The sequence below is a fragment of the Pterocles gutturalis genome, unplaced genomic scaffold, assembly GCF_000699245.1.
Source record: "Pterocles gutturalis isolate BGI_N339 unplaced genomic scaffold, ASM69924v1 scaffold26756, whole genome shotgun sequence".
Classification (NCBI taxonomy): Eukaryota; Metazoa; Chordata; class Aves; order Pterocliformes; family Pteroclidae; genus Pterocles; species Pterocles gutturalis.
Window position 1 is genome coordinate 9,284 of NW_010101201.1, and position 22,173 is coordinate 31,456.

The 22,173-nt window shown below is 35.1% G+C and overlaps 1 protein-coding gene across 1 annotated transcript in view; it reads right to left on the reverse strand.

Annotated features, from left to right (window-relative positions):
- LOC104468502 (myotubularin-related protein 13-like) overlaps positions 1-22,173 on the reverse strand; it is a gene marked incomplete at its 3' end in the record, with an annotated part of 45,499 nt that overhangs the window by 6,390 nt on the left and 16,936 nt on the right. Inside the window, exons 3-14 of the mRNA XM_010082663.1 lie at positions 21,818-21,988; positions 19,918-20,180; positions 18,478-18,650; positions 18,156-18,229; positions 17,570-17,765; positions 16,244-16,371; positions 13,866-14,041; positions 12,803-12,948; positions 8,747-8,945; positions 6,520-6,716; positions 3,058-3,195; positions 1,824-1,919 (exon numbers count right to left, since the gene is read on the reverse strand). Coding sequence (XP_010080965.1) covers positions 1,824-1,919; positions 3,058-3,195; positions 6,520-6,716; positions 8,747-8,945; positions 12,803-12,948; positions 13,866-14,041; positions 16,244-16,371; positions 17,570-17,765; positions 18,156-18,229; positions 18,478-18,650; positions 19,918-20,180; positions 21,818-21,988 — 1,957 coding nt within the window. The remainder of the gene's footprint in view (positions 1-1,823; positions 1,920-3,057; positions 3,196-6,519; positions 6,717-8,746; positions 8,946-12,802; positions 12,949-13,865; positions 14,042-16,243; positions 16,372-17,569; positions 17,766-18,155; positions 18,230-18,477; positions 18,651-19,917; positions 20,181-21,817; positions 21,989-22,173) is intronic.

The window sequence follows — 22,173 nt, forward strand, 5'->3', positions numbered from 1 at the left end:
TAGACTGCAGATACTGGGCTGTAATTACACCTTTCAGATATATAGAGCAGGTGTGGCATCAATCCAGCAAGACACAAGATAACTTCTTTGCCCTTTTCCTGATTACTGCTGAAATTTAGCCAAGAGACTCAACATCCAACAAAACAACACATCTGTGACCTAATACTGCCTTGAGACTCCTTTCTTCTTCACTCAGTAGCAGCAAGCTCATCCTCTCGCACTTACTACAAACTCTAACCCCAGAAACTAGCAACAGTTATTTCAGTAATCCTTTTATTTTCAAAAGACAACCTCCACACAGTCAATCAGCAAGCTCTCCCTTGCCTATCTGGAGCATCTTCACTGTCCCTCAGCACCACTCCTGTTGGCACTTCTGTCCCAACACAAGAGGATGGAATACAACCAAACGGCTGCTATCAGCTACCCAGCATTTTCACTATTTCAGTACAAAGCTGGGCACAGCCACCAATTTATCTAACAATTCCAGACACTACTAACTCCTGTTCTGTTAGGTCCCTAGCCATTTTACCTATCCAATTAAAATCACTAAGTTTTTTTCATCTCCACGTACTAGAATAACAAGACAGTGAGAAGAGAGCATAAACAGAACTTCTGGGTATGAAATATGCATATACTATGATTAATGAAAATGCGCAGAATTTTCTATTCTTTGGTGATCACCATTTAACTGCCCTTCCTGTCTTCCCTTCTGCTACAATTCTCACATAACTTCTCTATACAGCTCTGAGTATTTTCCCTCCTTCTTTCCTTTCTGCCTCCCTCCTGCCTTCTTCCTTCCTTCATTTCTCTAACCTTGTCTACCTCTTTTGAAAGTTTTTCTCTACAAATTTATTTTATTCTTCCCCATATGAAGCTACAGTTTTTGTATCACACAATAATTTAGGTCAAAATGGACCTCAGCAGGTCAAAGTAGGTCTAACTAATTTTAGATGAGGTATCTTACGGCCTTTCTCACTCCCACCTCTGAAAATCTGAGCTGCATTTGCTGTAAGACGGTTAATGCACTGCTCACAAAGCTGGAAGGAGTCAAAAAGGAAGGAAAGCAACTTTTAGATGCTTAGGAATAATTCTAAGAGCAGCCTCCAAGGGCTAAAAGGTAATAAAGTATAAAACACTCCCTTTTAAAAACCAGATCAATCCCTATCCTAACAAACATATATTTAAGGAATATGATGCACTAATTTACTTATTATTGCATGTAAAAAATAATAACAATTTCATCAAACTAAAAGAGTAAAACTAGTCAGAATCCACAGACTGAAAGCTTCTTGTAGAAATGACACTGATGAGCCCTTGTACCCAAGAATAACTGTTTTAAAGGACACACTGTATCTCCCTACTTATTATATCACAGCCACCTTACTCCCTCCTCTACCTAGAGTAAAATTATTCAGATAGATTATTTGTAACTTTATGAAGCATCAGCTAATCTTCAGCCAAATGCCATAATGATTGTAGTTGGAGATTCTCAAGTGCATTCAATTCTAATATAAAATATGCATTTTCAGGCCACATATTTTAGTCAAATTATAAATATGGTTGAATCACAAAATATTTATAAACACAATTCCTAATCGAGTGCTTAATTTTCCACTAATTTCCAACATGAAATAACCTTTATTTCAATGGTAAGTAAAGGACAAACAGAAATTAGATACTCAAATGATGAGGCTAATTTGTAATTTCTATTTTGTTGTTTCACTGAATAATGAATCAGTAAGCAGTGTGATTATTTTGATTTCACTAACATTTTGTTATCATTTACTATTTCAAATAATAGACTTTGAGCTAGTCTTACTAACCTCCTTGAGTAAAGCTACTGGATAGATTTACATCCAAATGTCCTGGCACTACCTGCTTAAACACAGTAGACATTCTTGAAGCCCTCCTTTCAGTGCCTAAAGTCGGCCAAAAAAAAATTAGAAGATTAAAAAACTACAGTGTTACTCAGACTGACAACATAACTAATAAAAATGCCCTTTTTCACACAATACAGCTAATTCTTGCCAATTTTGTACTTCAGATTTATTTTTAAGACACCTGTATACATTGGCAACAGTATTGAGATGTTAGATACAGCTAAGCAATCAACATATTTTACAATAAATTAAGCAAAGCATGCACACTTTGGGAATGGTGTTATTTTACAAGAAAAGCCACTGTTTGGCTATATTAGGCCAATTACCACCAACTGAGGAAGACAAGACAGACACAATTTCAAGGCACATACTCCTCTAAGACATTGGGGCTACCTTCACATAAACCTTACTACATTTGATCACAAAACTGAAATAAAACATGGATTCATTTCTTCATTGTTCTACATATACATAACTCAGTGTATTTTTCATGAGTTTTCACTGCAAGTAAAGCTCTATTTGGAACTGACATTAAAAGCCCATTATTAGTATGTAACACACATGAAAATGCCTATATACCTTCCGTTGCTGCTGTAGCTAAATAGTGTGTGTGTTCATACAGAATCCGAGCTTGCAATCTTGTATTTTCTCATTATATGAAACAGAGTAGTATGTCACATTCTCTTCAATTTGGCAGTATCTTATTCAATATACAGTTTTCAATATGCTTAATTTGTTATAAAAGGCTTTAAAGTGCATCTTTGCTTTTAATTCTGTTATATAATGTAATTTTTGCATTTGATATTAAAAATCCCTGGAAAGTTCTGGCATCTTGATATTCTGAAGAATTTTATTTTATTTGTTCCAGAACTGTAACAAATTACTAATGCCTCACAGTTGGCCCATCATACTCAAATGAATTTCACCAAGAACTATGACCCACAGATGGAGAATTGTTTACTGTCTGATTAATATGAAAACTATTTTGGGAAAGATTATAAACATCCTTTACATACAGAAAATATGTTCACTGAAATTAAGTGTGAATAAGCTATCTGAAAAGTGCAACAATAAAGAAACAACAGAATTCACATGGGATTAACTGAACTAACACCAAATCACAGAAAACTCACTTTTCAACTTAACCATAGAAAAGCAGTATATAAACCAATTTTACCTGGAGACAGGGCAATTGTTGGTCTAACAGTGAGAGTACTACTGCCATTCATTTTGCAGTGGACGGATATCACATTCAGTAAGGCTTGTAGGTATTTTTCCTGTTCTATACTGCTTGAAGATTCTAAAGAAGCAGGAGCTAGAGTCACAAGAATAATGGAATATATTAAAATGCAAGTACATTTATAAATACATAGAATAGAAAGCTTACTATGTAAAGCAGAGCATGGAAAATGTCATGGTTTGTCTATCAAAGGTTCAAAAAGCCATTCCTTAGATGACAAAGAATGCTCAGATGTTCATCACCTGCCTGCAGAGCAGCACCCAACAATGTTCTCTTCCATTCCACTCTACAAAGCTAGATTTCTGAAAGAGTCTGTTATCCCATGGTTACTACTTAAAAAAATCATCATTAGCCAGTGATCAATACAAAGACAATGGAGATGATGTAGTTTTCTCTTCAATCTCAGAATGAAAAGTAACATTTGTAAGTTTGTGCTACTTGTCAGCAAATTTTAGCCTTTAAAAAAATGTGTAGAGAACAGATACAACTGTTTCTGTAACAAAAATAAGTTAAAACTGTACTCAACCAGCTCTTCCTCATTCCAGTAAAGGAAGGTTACTTACCTACAACTGGAGGTTCCCTGGGATATATTGCGCATACATATATCAAAAGACACCAGTGTTCATGTACTCTGCTGCATTTAGAGACATCAATGGGCACAATCTACACATCCTCCAGGTACCCTACCCCCAGAATCTGACCTTTTTTAATGGAATAAAGAAGAGAGGAAAGAGGACGGACAGTGCATGCACACCTGGATATCACATGTGAAGGGATCTCACTTATGAAAAGTCATGTTCCTGTTCCCTAGTGACAGTTCCCCTGCTCCTTCACCAGTAGGTAACTTCAGGAAGTGTCTTCCCACATGCTTAGGTAATCTGTAGGAGAAGGGGCTGCACTGTTGTGAGAACCACAATTCCTTCTCTGAATAATCCTTTACGTGCATGTAGTTGTAGATGACTACTTTACAGACCAAGAAACAGAATAATTTTCTAGTTGTTACTGATGTTGCTTAAGTTGCTAAAGACATGGAGAAGGACCATTTCAGAGAGAGAAGCAGATGCAGAACACTGGATGAAAGCAAAATCAGAGAGAAAACAGACACAGTTTAAAAACAGAGGGCGGAGAAAAAAAAAAAAGCACGATGAGAAGGTAAGATGCTCTGAGAAAGTATGGAAGTTAAACAGACAGTCCACTTAAGACAATCTTTAAAAAGTTAAGAAACCAGTAACAAAAACAGAATCAAGAAAAAAAAACAAACAACAAAATAAGAAAATTTAAAAAAAAAAAATCTTAACAGAAAAACTCCACCGACTTGCATCCAGGTGCAAGGACTTAAAGGAAGGGAAGGAGATGAAGGTCAGGTCCTGGGCCATACTATGATGATAAAAAAAGTGTCCACACTCAATGAGTCGGATTTTTTTCAAATGCCCAATAATTTATTTTTAATTCCAGTTTATTGCAGCCACCTCTGGACTTGCTATAGGACAAAAATGTCATAGCAGCTTAAACCAGGATTTGGTATCTTGACCACAAAAGCCAAGATTTGGAATATAAGATAAAGAGAGATTGTTTGAGCACATTTTGATGAACGACAATAGTGATTTATAAATAGTCTTCTCCAGTGATGATCCGATCAGATTCTACGCTGGAGACTAATTGAGAGTCACCTAATTAGCTGGAGGTGGCAAAATAAATTTCAAGATAACCCTGTTAAAATTTAGTACCTAAATAGCCCTGTTAAAATTAGTGTCTGAATTGGAAGTACAATTAGGAAGTGACTAGAAAACGTACATGCAGGAAACATCATGCTGCTTCTGTCTGACAAAGTAGAACAAGCCTCAAGAAAAACATTATTTTCTCTTGAACTCTTAAGCAGGGTTTACACATCCTGAAATCCCCTTGAATGATCTCTGGGTCCCCTAGTCTTTGAAGCAATGCCACAAAAAGTCAATTTAGATCTTAACAATTTAGTTAAATAAAGTAGACGAAAGGTCTAAATGAAAGGATAATAATGTCATTACCACTTGCACTTATAAATTTTTATTTTGTGAAGAGCATTGCATGTGTTTTAGGAAAGAGACTCAGAAGGCAAATAGCTTAACTTAAACAAAAGCCTGTTATGGAACCAGGCAGATACCTGAATTAAAGATTGAGGGCAATAATGCTCCTGTGAAAATTATAGATGGAAAATTTCCCCTTCATCCTTACCACCAATCAACCCATCACACTGTGCTTAACAGCAGCACAAAAGGATGAAGGACTACTGGTGACTCAAAGCATGAAGGCTTTACCTACACAGGTGAACAGGTATTTCTATGAAGTGAACGATCTTTTACGTGCTGTATCATACATGGAGGGCATCACAACACCATGGATTTAAACATAAGATAGGGATGGAGATCTCAGCAGCAATTTTATAAAGCCCAGGAATGAAATGCACTGCTTACTAATGCAATAAGGTTGCCTGCAGCTCTATATGACTGATTGCAAGTTGCTCCATCTTTATCTTACAACAGGTCCTACCACAGTCAATAATCCAGCCTGTATCAAGATAACTATTCTCTTGGATAGTGTTACTGCATACAAAAAAATGTAAATGGTCTTCCGACATGGCACTTGACCAATACTTCAATACTTGCTAATTCAGGTGTAGAATGTCATATTTAGAACGATGATGCTCTGCAAAAGAAATTCCTAGAAAGGCCAAAGTAAAATTTAGAAGTCAACTTTCATGTTTCAAAGGAATTTTCAAAAGACCCATATACTCTCCATCTCATATTCAAACATCTCTCAATAATCCCTTGTGGACAGATGTTAGAAAAATACAGTTCTGTCGCACATGTAGTTTGGTTCCATACAGCAATTCAGTACTGTGCATAGTTTGTCTAAAAAATATGTTCTGTGCTTCTTATATAACATATTGATCTCAACTATGCTTTGAAAACGTTTGTAACACATGATGTAACAGGAAATAATAAAAATGTTCATTAAGTTCCAGTAGGTCCTCTTTGTTTCTGTGTATCAATCCAGAACCGCCTAATAAAAATCTACACCTATCAAATCTCTGCTTAGGAAGGTATTCATCTGTAACTTGAATTTAACTTGCATCACAATGCGTTTTTCAATAGAGACCTTCCTTCGTTGTACACAACTCCTACTGAGGCAAATACACACCACACACTTGACATTTTCTGAACCATTTTCATACCATTCTGACATAATATTTTCATACCTTCCTGACATGCAGTAATTAAACTGAAATAATATAATATTAGATAGCCATTCATATCCTGAGACTTGTGATTCAATTTTATCACTGTTTTCCTCCACAAAAATAAGTATTTCTATAGAAAATTACTTATACTTAAGTAATTAAGCTTAGCCGCATCAACTCACTTGTAGTATGTGTGTTTTGGGATTTGAAGAGGCCAACGACACCTTTTCCATGAAAGCCCCCAGATCTAAGTAGAAGAGTACTGTTTTTAGTGTTCTTCCAACAGACAACTGGTAGGCGATTGTGACGGTAACAGCGAGCAACTCTCTGCAGACTGCTGTCTTGAACAGACTGAGGTACTACCAGAAGCCCAGGATAACTGTATTAACAAAAAGGTGAAAGAATTGGACAGCAATTAAAATTGCTTTCAATATTTTAAACAATGAAAACAAATTCCTAAAATTACAAGCTGAATATATGTCTCAGTGAAAATACACTTCAACTGTTAGAATTGTTGTTTATTTAGTAACTCTCATTTTTAGCCCAATCCTAGCAAATACATTAATTTGTAAAGAAAGCTGCATTTTAAAAACAACTTTAATTAAAAAATATTTTGTAAGACTATCACCACTGGTCTCTCTCTGTTTAAGGTTATATTTTATTTGGTAACATTTGCCTTCTTAGTACATCTTTTATCTGTCACTATAATGAAGCCATATTTTTAAGCATGACAGAAAAGAGAATTTTGAGGCATGTACATGATGCAGTAGTTTTGTTTTGACACTTGTATATGAGATACAAGATTTGAAAGGAAAGAATGACAGATTCTAAACTAAAACAATAGTTTTGGTTTATATCAAAATACATTTAAATTTTACAGTCAGATCCTTTCAAATAATATATTTGAAAATGCATTTTTGTGTAGTTTTTAAAACACTAGAATACAGTGAGAGATTAGGAAATTCACTGACACAATAGCTTTAAAAATAGAAAACCCAGTAAGATGGTAGTAGTGTTCATGTTAGTGAAAGAAGGATTCAAGCAATATGAAAGATTATTTTCTTTCTCCTCCAAAAAATATTCAATTTCAGTGCCAGTTTCATGTGTTAAGGAGAAACTAAAACAAGAAGCAGGGAAAAGTTAATGCTTACTAAACAACTTTGTTCCTCTATAATATACACTGTTTCTGCAAATTCGGTTCTTCGACATTTATTGAACTACCCTCATACTAAATCAATGTATACATTGATTATATACAAAATCAAAATTTATGGTCTACTTCTTAAAACACAGTAACCAAACTAATACGGCATTAGATAATAATTTATATACTCATATTCGTAATCCACTCAGATATTAACTATCTTTTCCAAAATATCCTATAGAATATTAAAACCTGGTGGGAGGAAAGAGCTGTCTGCATAATGTTCAAAACACAATGAAAATGTACAGATTTAAAGCCTTCATTTGCATTGTACTCAGTGCTGATTGAACAAAACCAGTTATTAGTCTCTTACTCTAGATAACTCAGAAAACAAGGAAGGATCTAATATGTTCTTGCGTGCCTTTCTTCCACGAAGAACTGGCAATTTCATTATCCATAATGAAAGCAATGACTAGCCAAAACTGTCTTTAGAGATGCAAATGCTTTTCTGAAATGACTTGTGCAGATACGCTTTTGTACTAAAAAGAATTTTAGTGGGTTGTGGAAGTAAACTACATCAGCTTCCACAACAAAAAAGGAGTTAGTAACATGCGTGTTAAAACACAGCACATAACAAGCTTTCAAAGCAGTGTAAATACCTTCATGAATTAAATTCTAAAACATATAGTTATGTATAATTGTTTCTGAGGCTTGCTTTTTTATTTAGGAACAGAATAGATTTTACATGCAAGTACATTACATAAATAATTTCCAGTACCAACACAGCAAGTTACAGAAACCATACTGAGAGAGTTTTACCAGCTAACATTATTGGCTAAATCAGAAAGCTGAACAATAGCCTAATGATTTGGAAATCAGTGTAGAAAGCCAAGAGAGAGAAACTCCTTGAAAAGGCAATTCAGAGGTTAGTTTCCTCCAAAAGCCCCAGGGGCACTCTCTTTGCCTGGGCTACAGAAAGAACCTAGGAAGGATGACTTGTGTTGTCTGACAGAGCTTTTGGGGCAGTTCTGAAAGTTCACTTCTGGCTACCATTGCTAGCACTGTTTCTGAATCTGATGAATAAAAATGCAGCTACCAGACAACAAATCTCTGAGAGGAATACAACTAGGTTCCAGGTCACTGGTTGAACATGCCTACTGTAGACATAAATTTTCTTTGAATAAGTTGCTTAAATGGATACATCATGCGGTACACGTGTTACATCATCATTATTTTTAACTACTTGACTGAATTGGTAAACTCACCTCCTGCAAAGTGAATACATCCTGTTCAGTGCAGTTATTCTTAAGTATTCTGTTTTTGAGCGAGAAGAGTTACTACTGATGGTCCCTAGTCCCAAACGCTGATAGTCTCTGAAACAGGCTCTTTCTACTAATTGCTCCATTGTTGATTTTTCTGATGCTTTAAGGGTACCACTTGTGTGCAGCTCGCTGTCATCTGAAACTAAAGTTAAAAATCTTTAAGAGTTTGCAACTGGGGAGTCCAGCAGTTACACTGAAAATTATGCTGTTTTCTTCCGAACAAAGTATTAGTTTGTATTACTGTCAGTGGCGAATGACAAGAACTAATATATACAAACCACAGTTTATAGAAATTATAAGCGATAAAATAATATTTTAGTCGGGAAACCTGAATATATCGCAGTTACCTACTGCACTTGTGACTGGCATGGCTGACAACTCTCTCACTAAAATCCTGGAAAAAGTTATCTCATATATTCATCTGAATTTAACCATAGGCAGATAATCTTTCTTTCAACAATTTATGAAAACCTGTTAAACTCACAACTGCTGTATAAAGATATACACAAGACAGAAAAAAGAAAAATGTGCACATAAATTTATCAAACATCCAAGACAAAATGGACCTTGCAATTCTTTTAAACTATCTTCAAAACATACAACAATCTTTTTAAGGCTTGATTAAAATAAAAAAAAATGTTTGTGTCATAATTTCACAACAGATGACTGTTGGTTTCTTAATGCCTCGGTTTCAATGTCAAACAGCAGCTTTCTTCAGCCATGCACGTTAGCTGCACTTTTCAAAGCAGAAAAACCTTTAAGCATGAGAGATAAAAACCATGTCACAAGTTCAAACTATGCTGAAATTGAAGTCAAGCAAGGTCTTTGTACAAAATCTGCCATCTGCCTGTTACTGACACTTCGACTATTTCCAAATACTTCTGAAAGCAGATTTACTGTTCACAGCATGTATCAGTTACTTGCTACCACCTCAAGCATTGAAATATGTGCATATGAGGGGAAGTATTTCTTTGTGAATGAGCACTGAAAAGTATGTAAGGATTTAAATTTAAACCAGGACATGATAAAACTGGAATTTATTTTTTTTTAAATTATACAATTAGAATTTTACTGGCAGTAGATAACATACAGAATTTACAGGAGTAGAACCCATATAAGTTTTGTTTTTATCTTAGCAGAAAAGCTAAATTAATAATTTCATTGCCCCTGCAGCTCATCAAACAAAACCAACAATTCTCGATTTGACCTAAATAATAAAGAGTTTAATAATGTGGACACCTCCACTTTTTTCATATTTCTCGTGGTAAGAAAGAAATTACAGAACAAGTATAAAGCGCACTAACAAGAAAAAAAAAGAGTTTTAGAAATAATTTTCTTTTTGAGGCATACAGAAACTTGGTATTTAACAGTTTTGAATGGAAAGCTATAACTGACTCAGTTAAGATGAGGGTGCATTTTTAAAATTATTTTTTTCTAAATGCATTTTCCTCTCATGAAAGTAGGGATATTGGTGATCAGAATTTGGAAAACACTTTTCCTGTGCACAAAAAAACAAGAGATTGGGTTCCTCCCTTAACCTGAAGAGGGAGATGAAGATGTTTTGCTATCTCAAGTTTAAGATGGACTTGTGTTTATTCAATTTTGAAAAGAAGAGGAATAATCCCTCTATTTTACTGTTCCTGAGATATGACTGTTTGTAAAAGTGGGGTTTACAGTCTCCTATTTTATGGAACACACCAGTATGATCACCTATAGAACACAGAAGTTAATAGTGATGAGATTTTAAACGCTGAAAACAAAAAGATGGGGAGGAATTGAAGGGAAATACGTGTTCACTAGCAACAACTAATAACTAGAGTACTGCACCGAGTTTCAGAAATCATGTTGCAAAGTTACACGTGGACCAGCTAAACAGGACTGAGAAAAGAGCAACAAAGATGATCAGAAGTCTATCAAAACTAATAAAAAAAGAACTGAAAGAACTGCAGACATCTATTAACTAGAAAAGAACAGAGAAGATAAATATTATATAGTCCATAAATACATAAAGCATTGCAATCAAAATGAATGGAATAATCTCTTCTGTATGTATATGGTGGCAGAATAAGAAGTGAAGATTGTGGCAAAGAAATCTTTAGGCCTGAATATCAGAAAGTTGCTTGTTCTTTTCCAGCATAAAGGATGCTTAAAGCATTAGTACAAATTGCTTGGAGTTGTGGAACCTTCATCTTCGAAAGCTTCAAAGAAAAAGTTAAGTAAACATCTATGAGGAACAGATTAAGTATGTTGATCTTGCCTTGGGGCAGAGAGATGGAGTAGATGATCTCTTGAAGTTCCTTCCAACCCTATCTTTAACATTACTTTTTTAAAATAATGCATCACCTGCTGCAGATAGTTCCCATTTGCTTCATTGTTCGTGTGGCTGCATAGTTTCCTATACTTCAGTTTTTGAGACTTGCAAACAAAAAGTCATGCACAGCAGTCAATATAAAAGAAATTGCAGTGATTAAATAGCAAATTTCCTGTGGCTATTTGTACTCAGACTTAAGCAAAGAGTTACTACTGTTGTCAGCTGATTATACCTGGGGTGTCATTGCAGCGTGGAGAGAAAAGCAAACTGTCAGACTTTGATCACCTTACACTTTTCTGGTCACAACATCTGGAAAGCAGCAGGTAGGAAGCCTCACAATTTATATTTTTATATTTTTGTTAGGGGAGAAAAAAAGTGACTGTCACTAATGTTTATATGTCATCTTTGTTTACTGAAGAATATAGTTGTTTTGTATATCAGCAATGCTAAAAGTCTTGAAATTTCTTCCTCGTCAAGAGAGGTACAAATACACAGGTATGATTGTGCTTGGTGTCTCTAGGTAAAGGACATAAAATTACCCAACAATCACAGAGTACAGCCTGCAGAATTGCTTCTGACACAAAGAATCTGCAACATCAGAATGCATACTAACACAGCACTTAATGAAGGTGCTGGAAATTCAACTAAAGATAATTTTTCTGCACTGTAAAGACATTCTGTATTTTGTAATCCTTTCTTTTTGCCTGTTATCCACCACCTTTAGCTGGAATTAAATTTTTTAGCTTTCCCAGAATGGCTTTCTTCCATTTCGGAGAGAAAAGAGACAGTGCAGTAACACAGTCCTGCTTCAGACAACTTTTATGTATCTGCTTATAAGTCACATAAGTTGCCTTGTTCACTGACTAAATAGTCAAAAGGAAAATTTGGCTTGTTTGATGTTTTGAAGAAATTATTAGTGTTTGATAAACACTTTTTTATCTGAAATGCTTATTTTTTTTAAAAAAAGAGAAAAAATGGTATGACAAAACAATACCTGTTTATGTACAGGAGAATCTGGCTCCCTCTAGTGGTTTATTATAAATTAGCACTGGTCCAGATAAGGATATACTGACAGCAGCACATGGTAGAAAGAGAAGTATTTGGAAGAAAGTCAAACTCCACACCATCACCGAACTATACAAAATGCCCAAATCACTTTCTACCTTCTGTCCCCAAATCCTTTCAACCAAAATTTGGAAAAATTGTATTTTCAGTAGTAATGACTTCTGCTGCTTTCAAAAATAATTTGTCACTTTCACATCTACAAGTCTCCCATAGTATTTGCTCTTTCTTGAATCTCACCAATTACTGCTTTCTCATCATAGACTAACTGCAGATGTCATGATGTCTAAAGATAAATGGAAGCTACAGCATGCTTCTGTGCTGTTCCATCTACACCACTATGATGTAAAAAATAATAAAAAACATATTATATGAAAATAGTTTGATAATTGAAAAATAATAAAACAGTATTTTGCTTTACCACTGAATGAAGTCAACTTCCTCTTTTGCCTCATCATCTCAAAAGAACACACTTAGTAAATGTACATTTTTGAAACCTTTCTCTTTCCTGTCTAGGAAGACTCTGCAATTTCTTCTTGAAGATATTACTTATTCAATATAGTGGAATGGAAGTGTAATAGGATAGACTTATCAACCAACATGCAAAAAGAATGTTTTGCTATTACCAGAGATATCATCATCTTCATTCCAGCCTGGGCGATTCCCTCTTTCTTCCACTATTGTGCCTGTCTTCTTCTTTAATAAATATTGGCGTCCAATTGTCATCTTCCCAGCACGTTTTGCTCCTTTCATAATGCTTTTTGAGAAGGTACTATAAATTCATAGCAACAAAAATATTTACAAAGATGCATGTGATTCTTCCTGATAGCATGTACATTTTTTTATGATGAACCCACTGACCCAAATATAATGTATTTCATAATTTTTCATTTAACATGACAAAAACTATATCCTTCAGAACAATTACTTCCTATATTAATTTTTAAACATAAATTTTATTATTTTGAGATAAATCTGTGTCTATTATGTCTAATGGTAATGGCTAAGCAGCCATCACCTTTCTTTAGGCATTTGTATTTTGCTAGCCATGTGATAAATCTACAAAGCTGGCAAAGTAAAGGCAGGAAAGACGGAAATTACCTTAAAGGTTTAGGATTCCATGACTAGCTTGGGATTCTACTTCCCTGTGTCAACAATGCAATAATCAACAGAGAATCACAGGAACTACCACTCTGGAACAGACTAACGATTCATCTGGTCTAGTAAAAATTAATGTATAACATAAACTTCAAAAGAGGACCCAAAGCTCAAACCCTAGATTAAAAAACACTAGGACAACTGTACAGACTGTGCTAAGAGTAAAATTAATCCTAATGCCCATTAGGTTATATCAAGTAATACACAAGAAATCTGGTTTTTATGTTGGCATAGTTTGCACAGCTGAAGATGCTGCTTACATTGTGTTTCAAAATGCAACGAGATGCTTGTTCAAACTTACTGCAGACAGAAATTTGGATAAATAATATATTCCTATACCAAGCTGACATGTATATCATACTAATCTACCTTTTACTCAGTAAATACAAAAATATGCAGAATAGCAATCATCTATTTTGACTTTCCTGAAAACTGCTTGAATGATCTGCATTTCTGCAAAGCTGTCAGACTGTTCAGTGTATTGACAAATACTAAACAAAAACATCAGTAATAAAAGAAGAATGACTATACCGGAATGAAGTGTTCTTCTCTTTTTGTTTTGGTAAAATTATCTGTGGTGCTGTTTGCCCAGCTGCAAATGCAAAAGTGCTGAAGATAGACTGAGGATAACGGAACTTCATTAACTGTTTCTTAAATATTTCCACCACTTCTGGACTTACTTCTTCATCAAATGCTACTTTAATTAACTGCATATTAAAGACACGACATGTTAGAAACTGAAAAAAAATTTACAGAATTAAAGATGCTAAAATTTATTAGTAAAATTCCCATACTTATGCAGTGACATGTTCATCAGGAAATACATACATATGTACATATATCTTATTGATTTTCAGGGATCTTACACAGCTTATTATTTTTTAATTTAATTTTACATGTATATCCTGAGGTATCTTCACTAAGAAGCATCTGGAATTCCCATAATATCAAACACAAAATATTTTGCTAAATCCAAATGGTAGTGCTGGCACTAAGATGTCTACAACAGTTCAAACACAAGTCACACGGGACAGCTTAGCTTGGAAATACTCGCCAGCTCTGCCCGTATACTGGGAACCAAGGCTGGTGATGCACTTTAAAGACTCTCATCAAACCAACAACTTCAGTATTCATACGTCACAACCATTACATTTCCATTACTTGGTCATTCCAATTTTTTCCCCCATCTTAAAAATTATAGAAAACTGTCAATAATAAAAAAAGTAATAGTGAAACCTGATCCTTAAATAGGAACTAACCTTGTGCTAAAATGCTTTATGAAAGATTTGAAAAAAAAAAAAAAAACCATCCCATCATCATTAGCTAAAAGGATGGGAAATTCAGGGAAAAAAAAGAAAAAAGAAAAAAAAAAAGAGAGAGAAAACAGGGAATCCATAAAAAGGCCCAAAAGAACTTTAAGAATGTGGAAAAAGCAAACAAAGAAATATCCTAGAGCTTTATTTCGAGTGCCTACCTATACACCTTTTGAATGTCCTTCCTGTGCCATCTAGAAGGTAGATTTCATAATTGCTTTTTTAATTTCACTTATTTTGTAAATACTTTCCAAATGACTAATAACTGTTGTCTAGGACCTCCCTGAAAGAGCTCTTGAATCTTTAGGGGTTACACTGATTTGAAGTTTTAAAGACATTAAATAGCATAACTGCAGGCAAAACCTTCTGAAAGTCATAATTAATTAATAAAGAGGGACTATTTCATACTGCATTAAACTCTAGTTGTTACAAAGGGAATAGAAAGTAAACTGCTGATTGTTTTTGTTCTCATAACCTAACACAAAACTATGCTAAACAAAAGCAAAGATGCTGTTGAACCAAAATCCAGCACTAAAAACACTGAGCTGTGTCTGTACTTAGCACATCATTGAGGCGTGCTAACTATTCTGGTAAAAATATTTCTGGAAAATAAAAGTCCTCGTGAAGTCCTCTCAACAGTCCACAGGAAAAACTTTCTTTTGGTTGTTTTACTCACTTGTATTCCTAATCTTATAGTTTTGAATAGGATATTTAAGGATTAGCTAAATAATGTCCATTATTGTAAGGAAATAGTAAAACGCTGATGATCTATTTCATTATGTTTTCAAATGCCAGAGTTATTGTTCCCAATGAAAATATACTTCTGCAGTCAGCCAACCTCACAAAATATTTCATATCTTAACAACTACAGTCTCTTTTCAATCCATGACATAAAACTCTTTGCCTTCAACTTTCCGTCTCTTAGGGTTTGACCATAGTTAAGACCACCACCAAGAAGAAACATTTAGGGAAGACTTCACGATTCCTAATTCTTAAAGACCATTTTTGCCAATGGCCCTGCAGTACATGCTTCTGCTGAACGCACTGAGGGGGATCATACGGACAGGAAACTACGAGGATCTGTGCACGTCATGCAGAGGCTCATTGGTTTTGGCTAATGGTGGCTACATTCAAGATTCCTGGAAGTGCAAGCTTCCAAGTGAGATGTACCATGACTTTGTGCCGTGGATTTTTACAGAAAGCTGGTAAAGTGACAAGTCTTGAGAAGAAAGCAATATCTCTAGCATTACCTTATTCATTCCATGTAGCTGGAGTAGAGAGAAAGCATGTTTCCACTGGTCCGCCTAGGCCTCTACTTACTCACATTAAGATATTTTGGACCCAAACCAGCCCTTTACTGGATCCAAAACAAAAAGGTAAGGAAAGGAGTGAAAGAAATCGAATATGAAAATGGTAACCCTCTGTAAATATCAACCGGGCCAAGAAACACCAGGGTTTCTATCAGAGGACTGCATTCTCTATTAACTTTACAGGGCAGAAAACCAAACTCTTCACAAATATCAGGACAAAGTGCCACTTGTAAGCATTTTGAGCTGACTGTGTTGTCACATTAATTTTTACAAAACATCCTTTTACCTGAAAGGTAGCTGAAGTGATCTGCAGTCCTTCCTGCATACTCTGCTGCAGCTGGTTCTGTATAGTGATCTTCTTCTCCTTCGTAACAGATGCAATAGGAAAGCTCCGGATCACTGTCTGCTCTCCAACTGAGGACCATAACATTGTATTTTCAGATACTTACTTTTTAGATCACAGAATCAGATCTGGTTTGGTCACATTGTACTTTGAATTGATAGGAATGAGTAAGTACAAAGCAACATTAAAATAATGGTACAGAATTAATTTCAGGCAAAATACCTGAAAAGGTGGTAAATTCCTGAAGTACTATTTGTAATCTGAATTTCTGCTTAATTTCAGCTGGGATGATTAGAGAAATATTCCCCTTCCTTCTGAGTCTTTCTACACAATGGAAATGCACCCCCAAAATCTAGATTGGTAGGGGGTGAAGAAACAGTTTCAAGTTTACTCAAATTTCATATTGCATTATACAACTTATAAACAAGGAACAATATACACTGATATTTTTACATGATGACCACGAATTTTGCACAATAAATTTATACTTATGAATGACAATCTGCTTAGAAATGGCAGATGTCAAAATATGAAAATTTATCATTCGCAAGAGCTATTTCCATTACATATTAAAAATAATACTGAATTTATTAATAATAATTTTAGGGAGAATACTAACTCGTGAATATTTTTCATTTAATACAAAAATTTAAAAAAACTGTTTAATGAAAATCTAGAGGCAGTAGAAGCTGCAGATCTCACACAGCATATATGTTCTTAGTGGTGAAGAAGCTTACAAATGTTGCTCTGTAAAGTAGCATTATCAGATGAACTTTACATATGGAACTGAGATATAAAGATACTAAACATTTTGTCCATTTGAAACAGAAAGTCTATGGAAATTACTCAAGTATGGTCAGGAACGTCCTTATTTTCTGCCTCCAACTCTAGGTAGTCAGTCTGTAAAAGCGTGTAATAACGTGACAGTCTACTGAAGTTTCCTTGAAGACAAGTACATATTATGATTTTATATTACATAAATTACTGAAGACAGCACTCTAAGTATCTACCAATATGCAGGGATGAACATCTGGCACCTAATGCCTCATCTGAAGAAATAAATTCTAGCTAAGTTAAATGCAAAATCAAAATGATTGTCATATCTAGTGATAAAAACCTATATTAAGAAATTATTCTTATCTGATCAACATGAAAAATTATACTGTGAGGTACAGACATTCTGATGCTGATGTTTGAATAGGTGGATAGGCCAGCTCAAAGTCCTGCCTATCCGAGGGACCACAATTATCACTGTTTAATTTTTCTTACCCAGTTGATCATGAGGAGTGCCTTTAAATATAATTCTGTAAGTGGTAAGGAACAAAGCCCCTTCAGCAGGGAGGATGTGAGGACCTCCAAGCAGTCCTCCTGTAGCTTCCTCTCTGCCATCAGGATCTAGAAGCACACGGAGACCTTCACAAACAAACTCTTCTCCTGGCAGTAAAGTTGGTCGTAGAATTTTGGGCTGATGCAAATAAACGAAAGCATACGTGTAATGGCAATACCAGTGTTACACCTCAGTCTAGTTACAATATTTGGCTTAAAATGCTTCAAAACAAAATCGTTATGAGACTCAGTTCAAAGAAGGGAGACGGAATTTGGACTCAACTAAGAGAAATGGGTCTCAAAAAACAGTGGGCATGCAACAGCTTGTTTATGATCAGAAGTTTGGCTCTACCAGTTTCATAAGTTCATATTTCATGAGACCAAAGCCAAGCACATTTTTTATCACTGGTGGAAATTTTCCTTCAATGTTTGGATGTTTCCTCCTAACATTATGAGGGGGAAAAAAAGATGACTAAATTGCATGATTCTAATACTTGTAAAGAATACAAATATGTTTCATAATACTTGCCTTCTGTATTGGTGGAAGCCGCCTACTCTCACGATGGACAGCCTCCAGGGTCTCTATGTGCATTGCTACAATGCCTGGAAAGCCGTAATACCATAAATGAAGTCCCACATAATATGAAAGAGAAAGTTGCAATCCAACTGAAACTCTGATATTCTGAAATTCTCTAATTTAAACATCAAGGTAATAATTATTTGAAATTCAACAGCAATTACAGTTTAGAAAACAAATCTAACCTAACTTCACTGAAAGCAACTGAAACAAAAAAGTGCATTTCTCTCACTAGTGAAAAAAGAAACCACTTTTTTTTTGTCACAATTCTCACCTGGTATCATGCAATGAAGACCCTTGATGTGATCCTGCGTAACCCCACTCTCTGTGCAAACCTTGTCGATAAATCTAGTGATGAAGCGTACAACTGCGTTTGCAACATCATTGTTCTCAGAGTCCTCAAATCCACTTTCAGTGTCATAACTCTCTGCAACACTGCCTGCAATACTATGGACATAAGAGAAATTTCAAGTACGAAAAATTCAGCTGGTGATGCACATATGATACCCAACTAGAGGCAGCCAAGCTGTGGTTTTTTTTAATAGTTACAATACGTAAACCTTGCTAAAAGCGTATTGTGGTGCCACAATTACACTGTATTTGCACTGTCATTAACACTGCCAGAACTGCATGGAGAGTTTCCCTCCATTAGTCCAGCACAGTCAGGCCCACGAGAGAAAAAAAAGCTGCTTGGAAGTGAGTTCTCTTCATAGTCAAGTACATTATTTGCAACCCATGGTAAACAAAAATCCAGTGACACATAGAAAGGCACATTAATCAAATATTTTGGTTGCAGACAGAGCAAAGCACTCATAAGCTAGAAAGACCATAAGAAAAGTTTTTAGTGCATCAGACAGAAAACTGAAGCAAGTCAGTGGGAGATGTACTTTGAATGTCTAAAAATGCCTCCCATAGTAATATTAAGGGCCAGATTCATAGATGGCAACATATACTGCAACCTCTCTACTGAGCATGTGCTAGTGGTTGAGTTTAGAGGTGTTTAGTCAGCAGAAATGAGTCGCCATGGGGATTTTCAAACTGATAGCCTGCCTATCTTTTTTTTTACTTAATGTCAAGTGTTTTCATGCTGTGTTCTACAATTTTATTGGGTGGGAATTCTGACGGATCATAGGTGATAATGAATACAGCAAGTAGAGAGGAAGGAAGGCTTGTTATGAAATGTCCTGGATTTGCATGCTAGGGAATGTAGCTGGCGTTATACTCCTCGTGCCTCCTTACTAATTTAACCTTTGCCACAGTGGTTTAGCCCTCTTGCTTTCTGTGACCTCAGTGCCCTTCTTCCTTGCAGCTGTTGCACAGAAATTGTGATTTTGTGGATGTTATGCAAACGCTTTCTTGCTTTTAGGTTCATACACTTTTTTCTTTCAAGTTATACAAAAACTAACAGAACAGCTCTTGGGCTGCTGTTTTCCTTCTCATCACACCCTGTGTTTGTCTTCAACATCTGCATTACTAGATTAAAAATTCCTACTTCAACAATAACATTTTTGTGTTCCTTTAAATGGTGGTAAATTACTCTAAGTTAAGTTCTGTTATTTAAGAGGAATCATGTTAGACTTTCGCTCTCCTTAATTAATGAACTTGAAAAGAAGATACTGAAATAATCTGGTATTTAGAATAAGCCCTGAAAACTAAGAAGCTTTTGAAAACTGTGGCCCATGCTGACTAATTAACACTGAACCTGTGTACTCACCTGTTTGTGACTATACTGTTGCTTCCACTCTCCCAGTCACCCGTAGCTGATGTTCTCAGTAACTTGTTCTTACTCGTATCCAGCGGCACTAGCAGGTAGACCATGAGGTTAGCAAAATGAATTGCCTGACTGAAAACTGTACTTTCCTCATTCTGGACTAGCTCCTGCTGAGTTTGTTTATTAAGAGTCGGCCATAATCGCAACTGCTCAGCAGCCAGGTCCATTGCTGTCTTATCCTGGTCTGGACCTACAGAATTTTTCTCCTAGAAGATATATAGAAAGAAATATGAAGACATAGAAGAAATAATAAAGCTGTAACTTAAAAAAAATTATATTTAGACAAAACTTTGTTTATTAAATCGTTTATTAAACTTCTGCAATTACTTAAATTATATACTAATTTAAAAAGAAAAAGCAAATAGCTACATTCAATAGGGTTTAAAGAGAATATGACTATAGTAACTGAGCTTTGAAGGCAGTTTACTGAAATATGTAAGTAGCACAATGTGGACAGATCTAACTAACATATTTCTTTCCAGATATTTTTTATGCTATACGATCTTCCATGTTTCTTCACACGACAGATCTAACTAATATATTTCTTTCCAGATATTTTTAATGCTATACGATCTTCCATGTTTCTTCACAGTGGTTTACTGTTTTTAATATAGCTGCTCTCCTTAGCTTATCCACTTAGCTCACATAAGAACAAGCATAAATCAGACTGAGAAATAACATGCAGCTCATTGCTTGATGCAGGTGATATTCTCCAAATTCCTAGGATGTTCATGTGAGGCAAGCTTTTATATAAATCGTTTCCAGACCAGCTGAAACATTCATGTTTTTACATGCTGGAGTCCAATACTAGCATTTGCTTGAAGCAAACTAGGTAGATGGCACATAGTCAAATTATATTATAGCCTGAGGAAACTAGAATAAAGGAATCCGGCAGCTGATACTAGTGACCTAATGCCTGATGTTAAATTATTAAAGGACTAAGTATCTTGTAAATTTTTTTTCCATACTAAGTTAAAGTTGAGCTAATTTTCCATATAAACACATGTGAGGGTTAAAGTAGATGCTTCATTGGAAGTTTTACTATTCTTTATATTTTTCTTTACACAGTATCAGATTGGAAGGGGCTCCCCGTACACAGTTCAACAGTCCTTTCCTCTTTATCCCTGATATGTCTGATGTTCCTGTTCAGTTCTTCATTCTGACTATGTTTCTGGAAATATCACTGTCCATTTTACTCCCTCCTTTTATAATGCTGTATGACTTTGGGTAGCATACAGTTTTCAGTCACATATGACAATGATAATTTCATACAAGAAGAGAGATTACAAATGGCTCTTTAGTATGTCTATGTGCTCCTTGAAAAAAAAATACCTTATTTTAGCATGCTACAAGGCTTCCCATTTTACTTTCATTTTTGCACAAGAGATATACTTTCCTCCCACTGAGACAGACAATTTGTGTCCAATCTGTCCAAGCAGACTGGCTGCCATTCAACAGAAACCACTCTAGGTTTTGGTAATAATCTAACACTGGACACTAGAACTGCTGCTAGCTTAGGTTCTTCATATAAGTGAACTGTCACTGATTTATAACATTGCTATATGAAAAGTTACTACTCTCAGGAAAAACATGTACATTGAAAGTGTGGAAAATAATACAAAAAGTGGTTGTTTAAAAAAATCATAAGAGCAACATCAAATTATAATGTTTTGCAGAAAAATGTATTTTTTTATTTTTCATATTATTGTCTGCTGTTTAATATGGGGAAAAAATAAAGAAAAATATGTAAAATTGGAGAAACCATAACTGAGCTCTCTGTAACTTGGGAGACAATTAAAATGTGAATAAAAATACTACCTTGATATTTAATATATTATCCTACCTTCTGTCTCAACTGTAATGCATGGTTGTCATCTTTGGCTGTAAGGTAGAGGGAGCGAACTTGATTTTGCACATTGCTATAAAAAGTTGTTTCCCAAAACTGTTGGTTAGTCCAGATAGGATGGTCTTGTACACAGGTGTAAGCAAACTGACTAACTCCAGGTGCTAATTTCTGAAAGCAAAAACCATGCAAAAATTGACAAATTAGTCCTACTGTTCCATATCCTATAAAGGATATGGCTTGAGTATTGAAATACATACATATATAAAAACAGATGTACAGACGGAAATATGTAATATATACCATCTTTTGCACTGTAATATAGGAAAGAGAAATAATGTCCAGTTTTGTGCTAT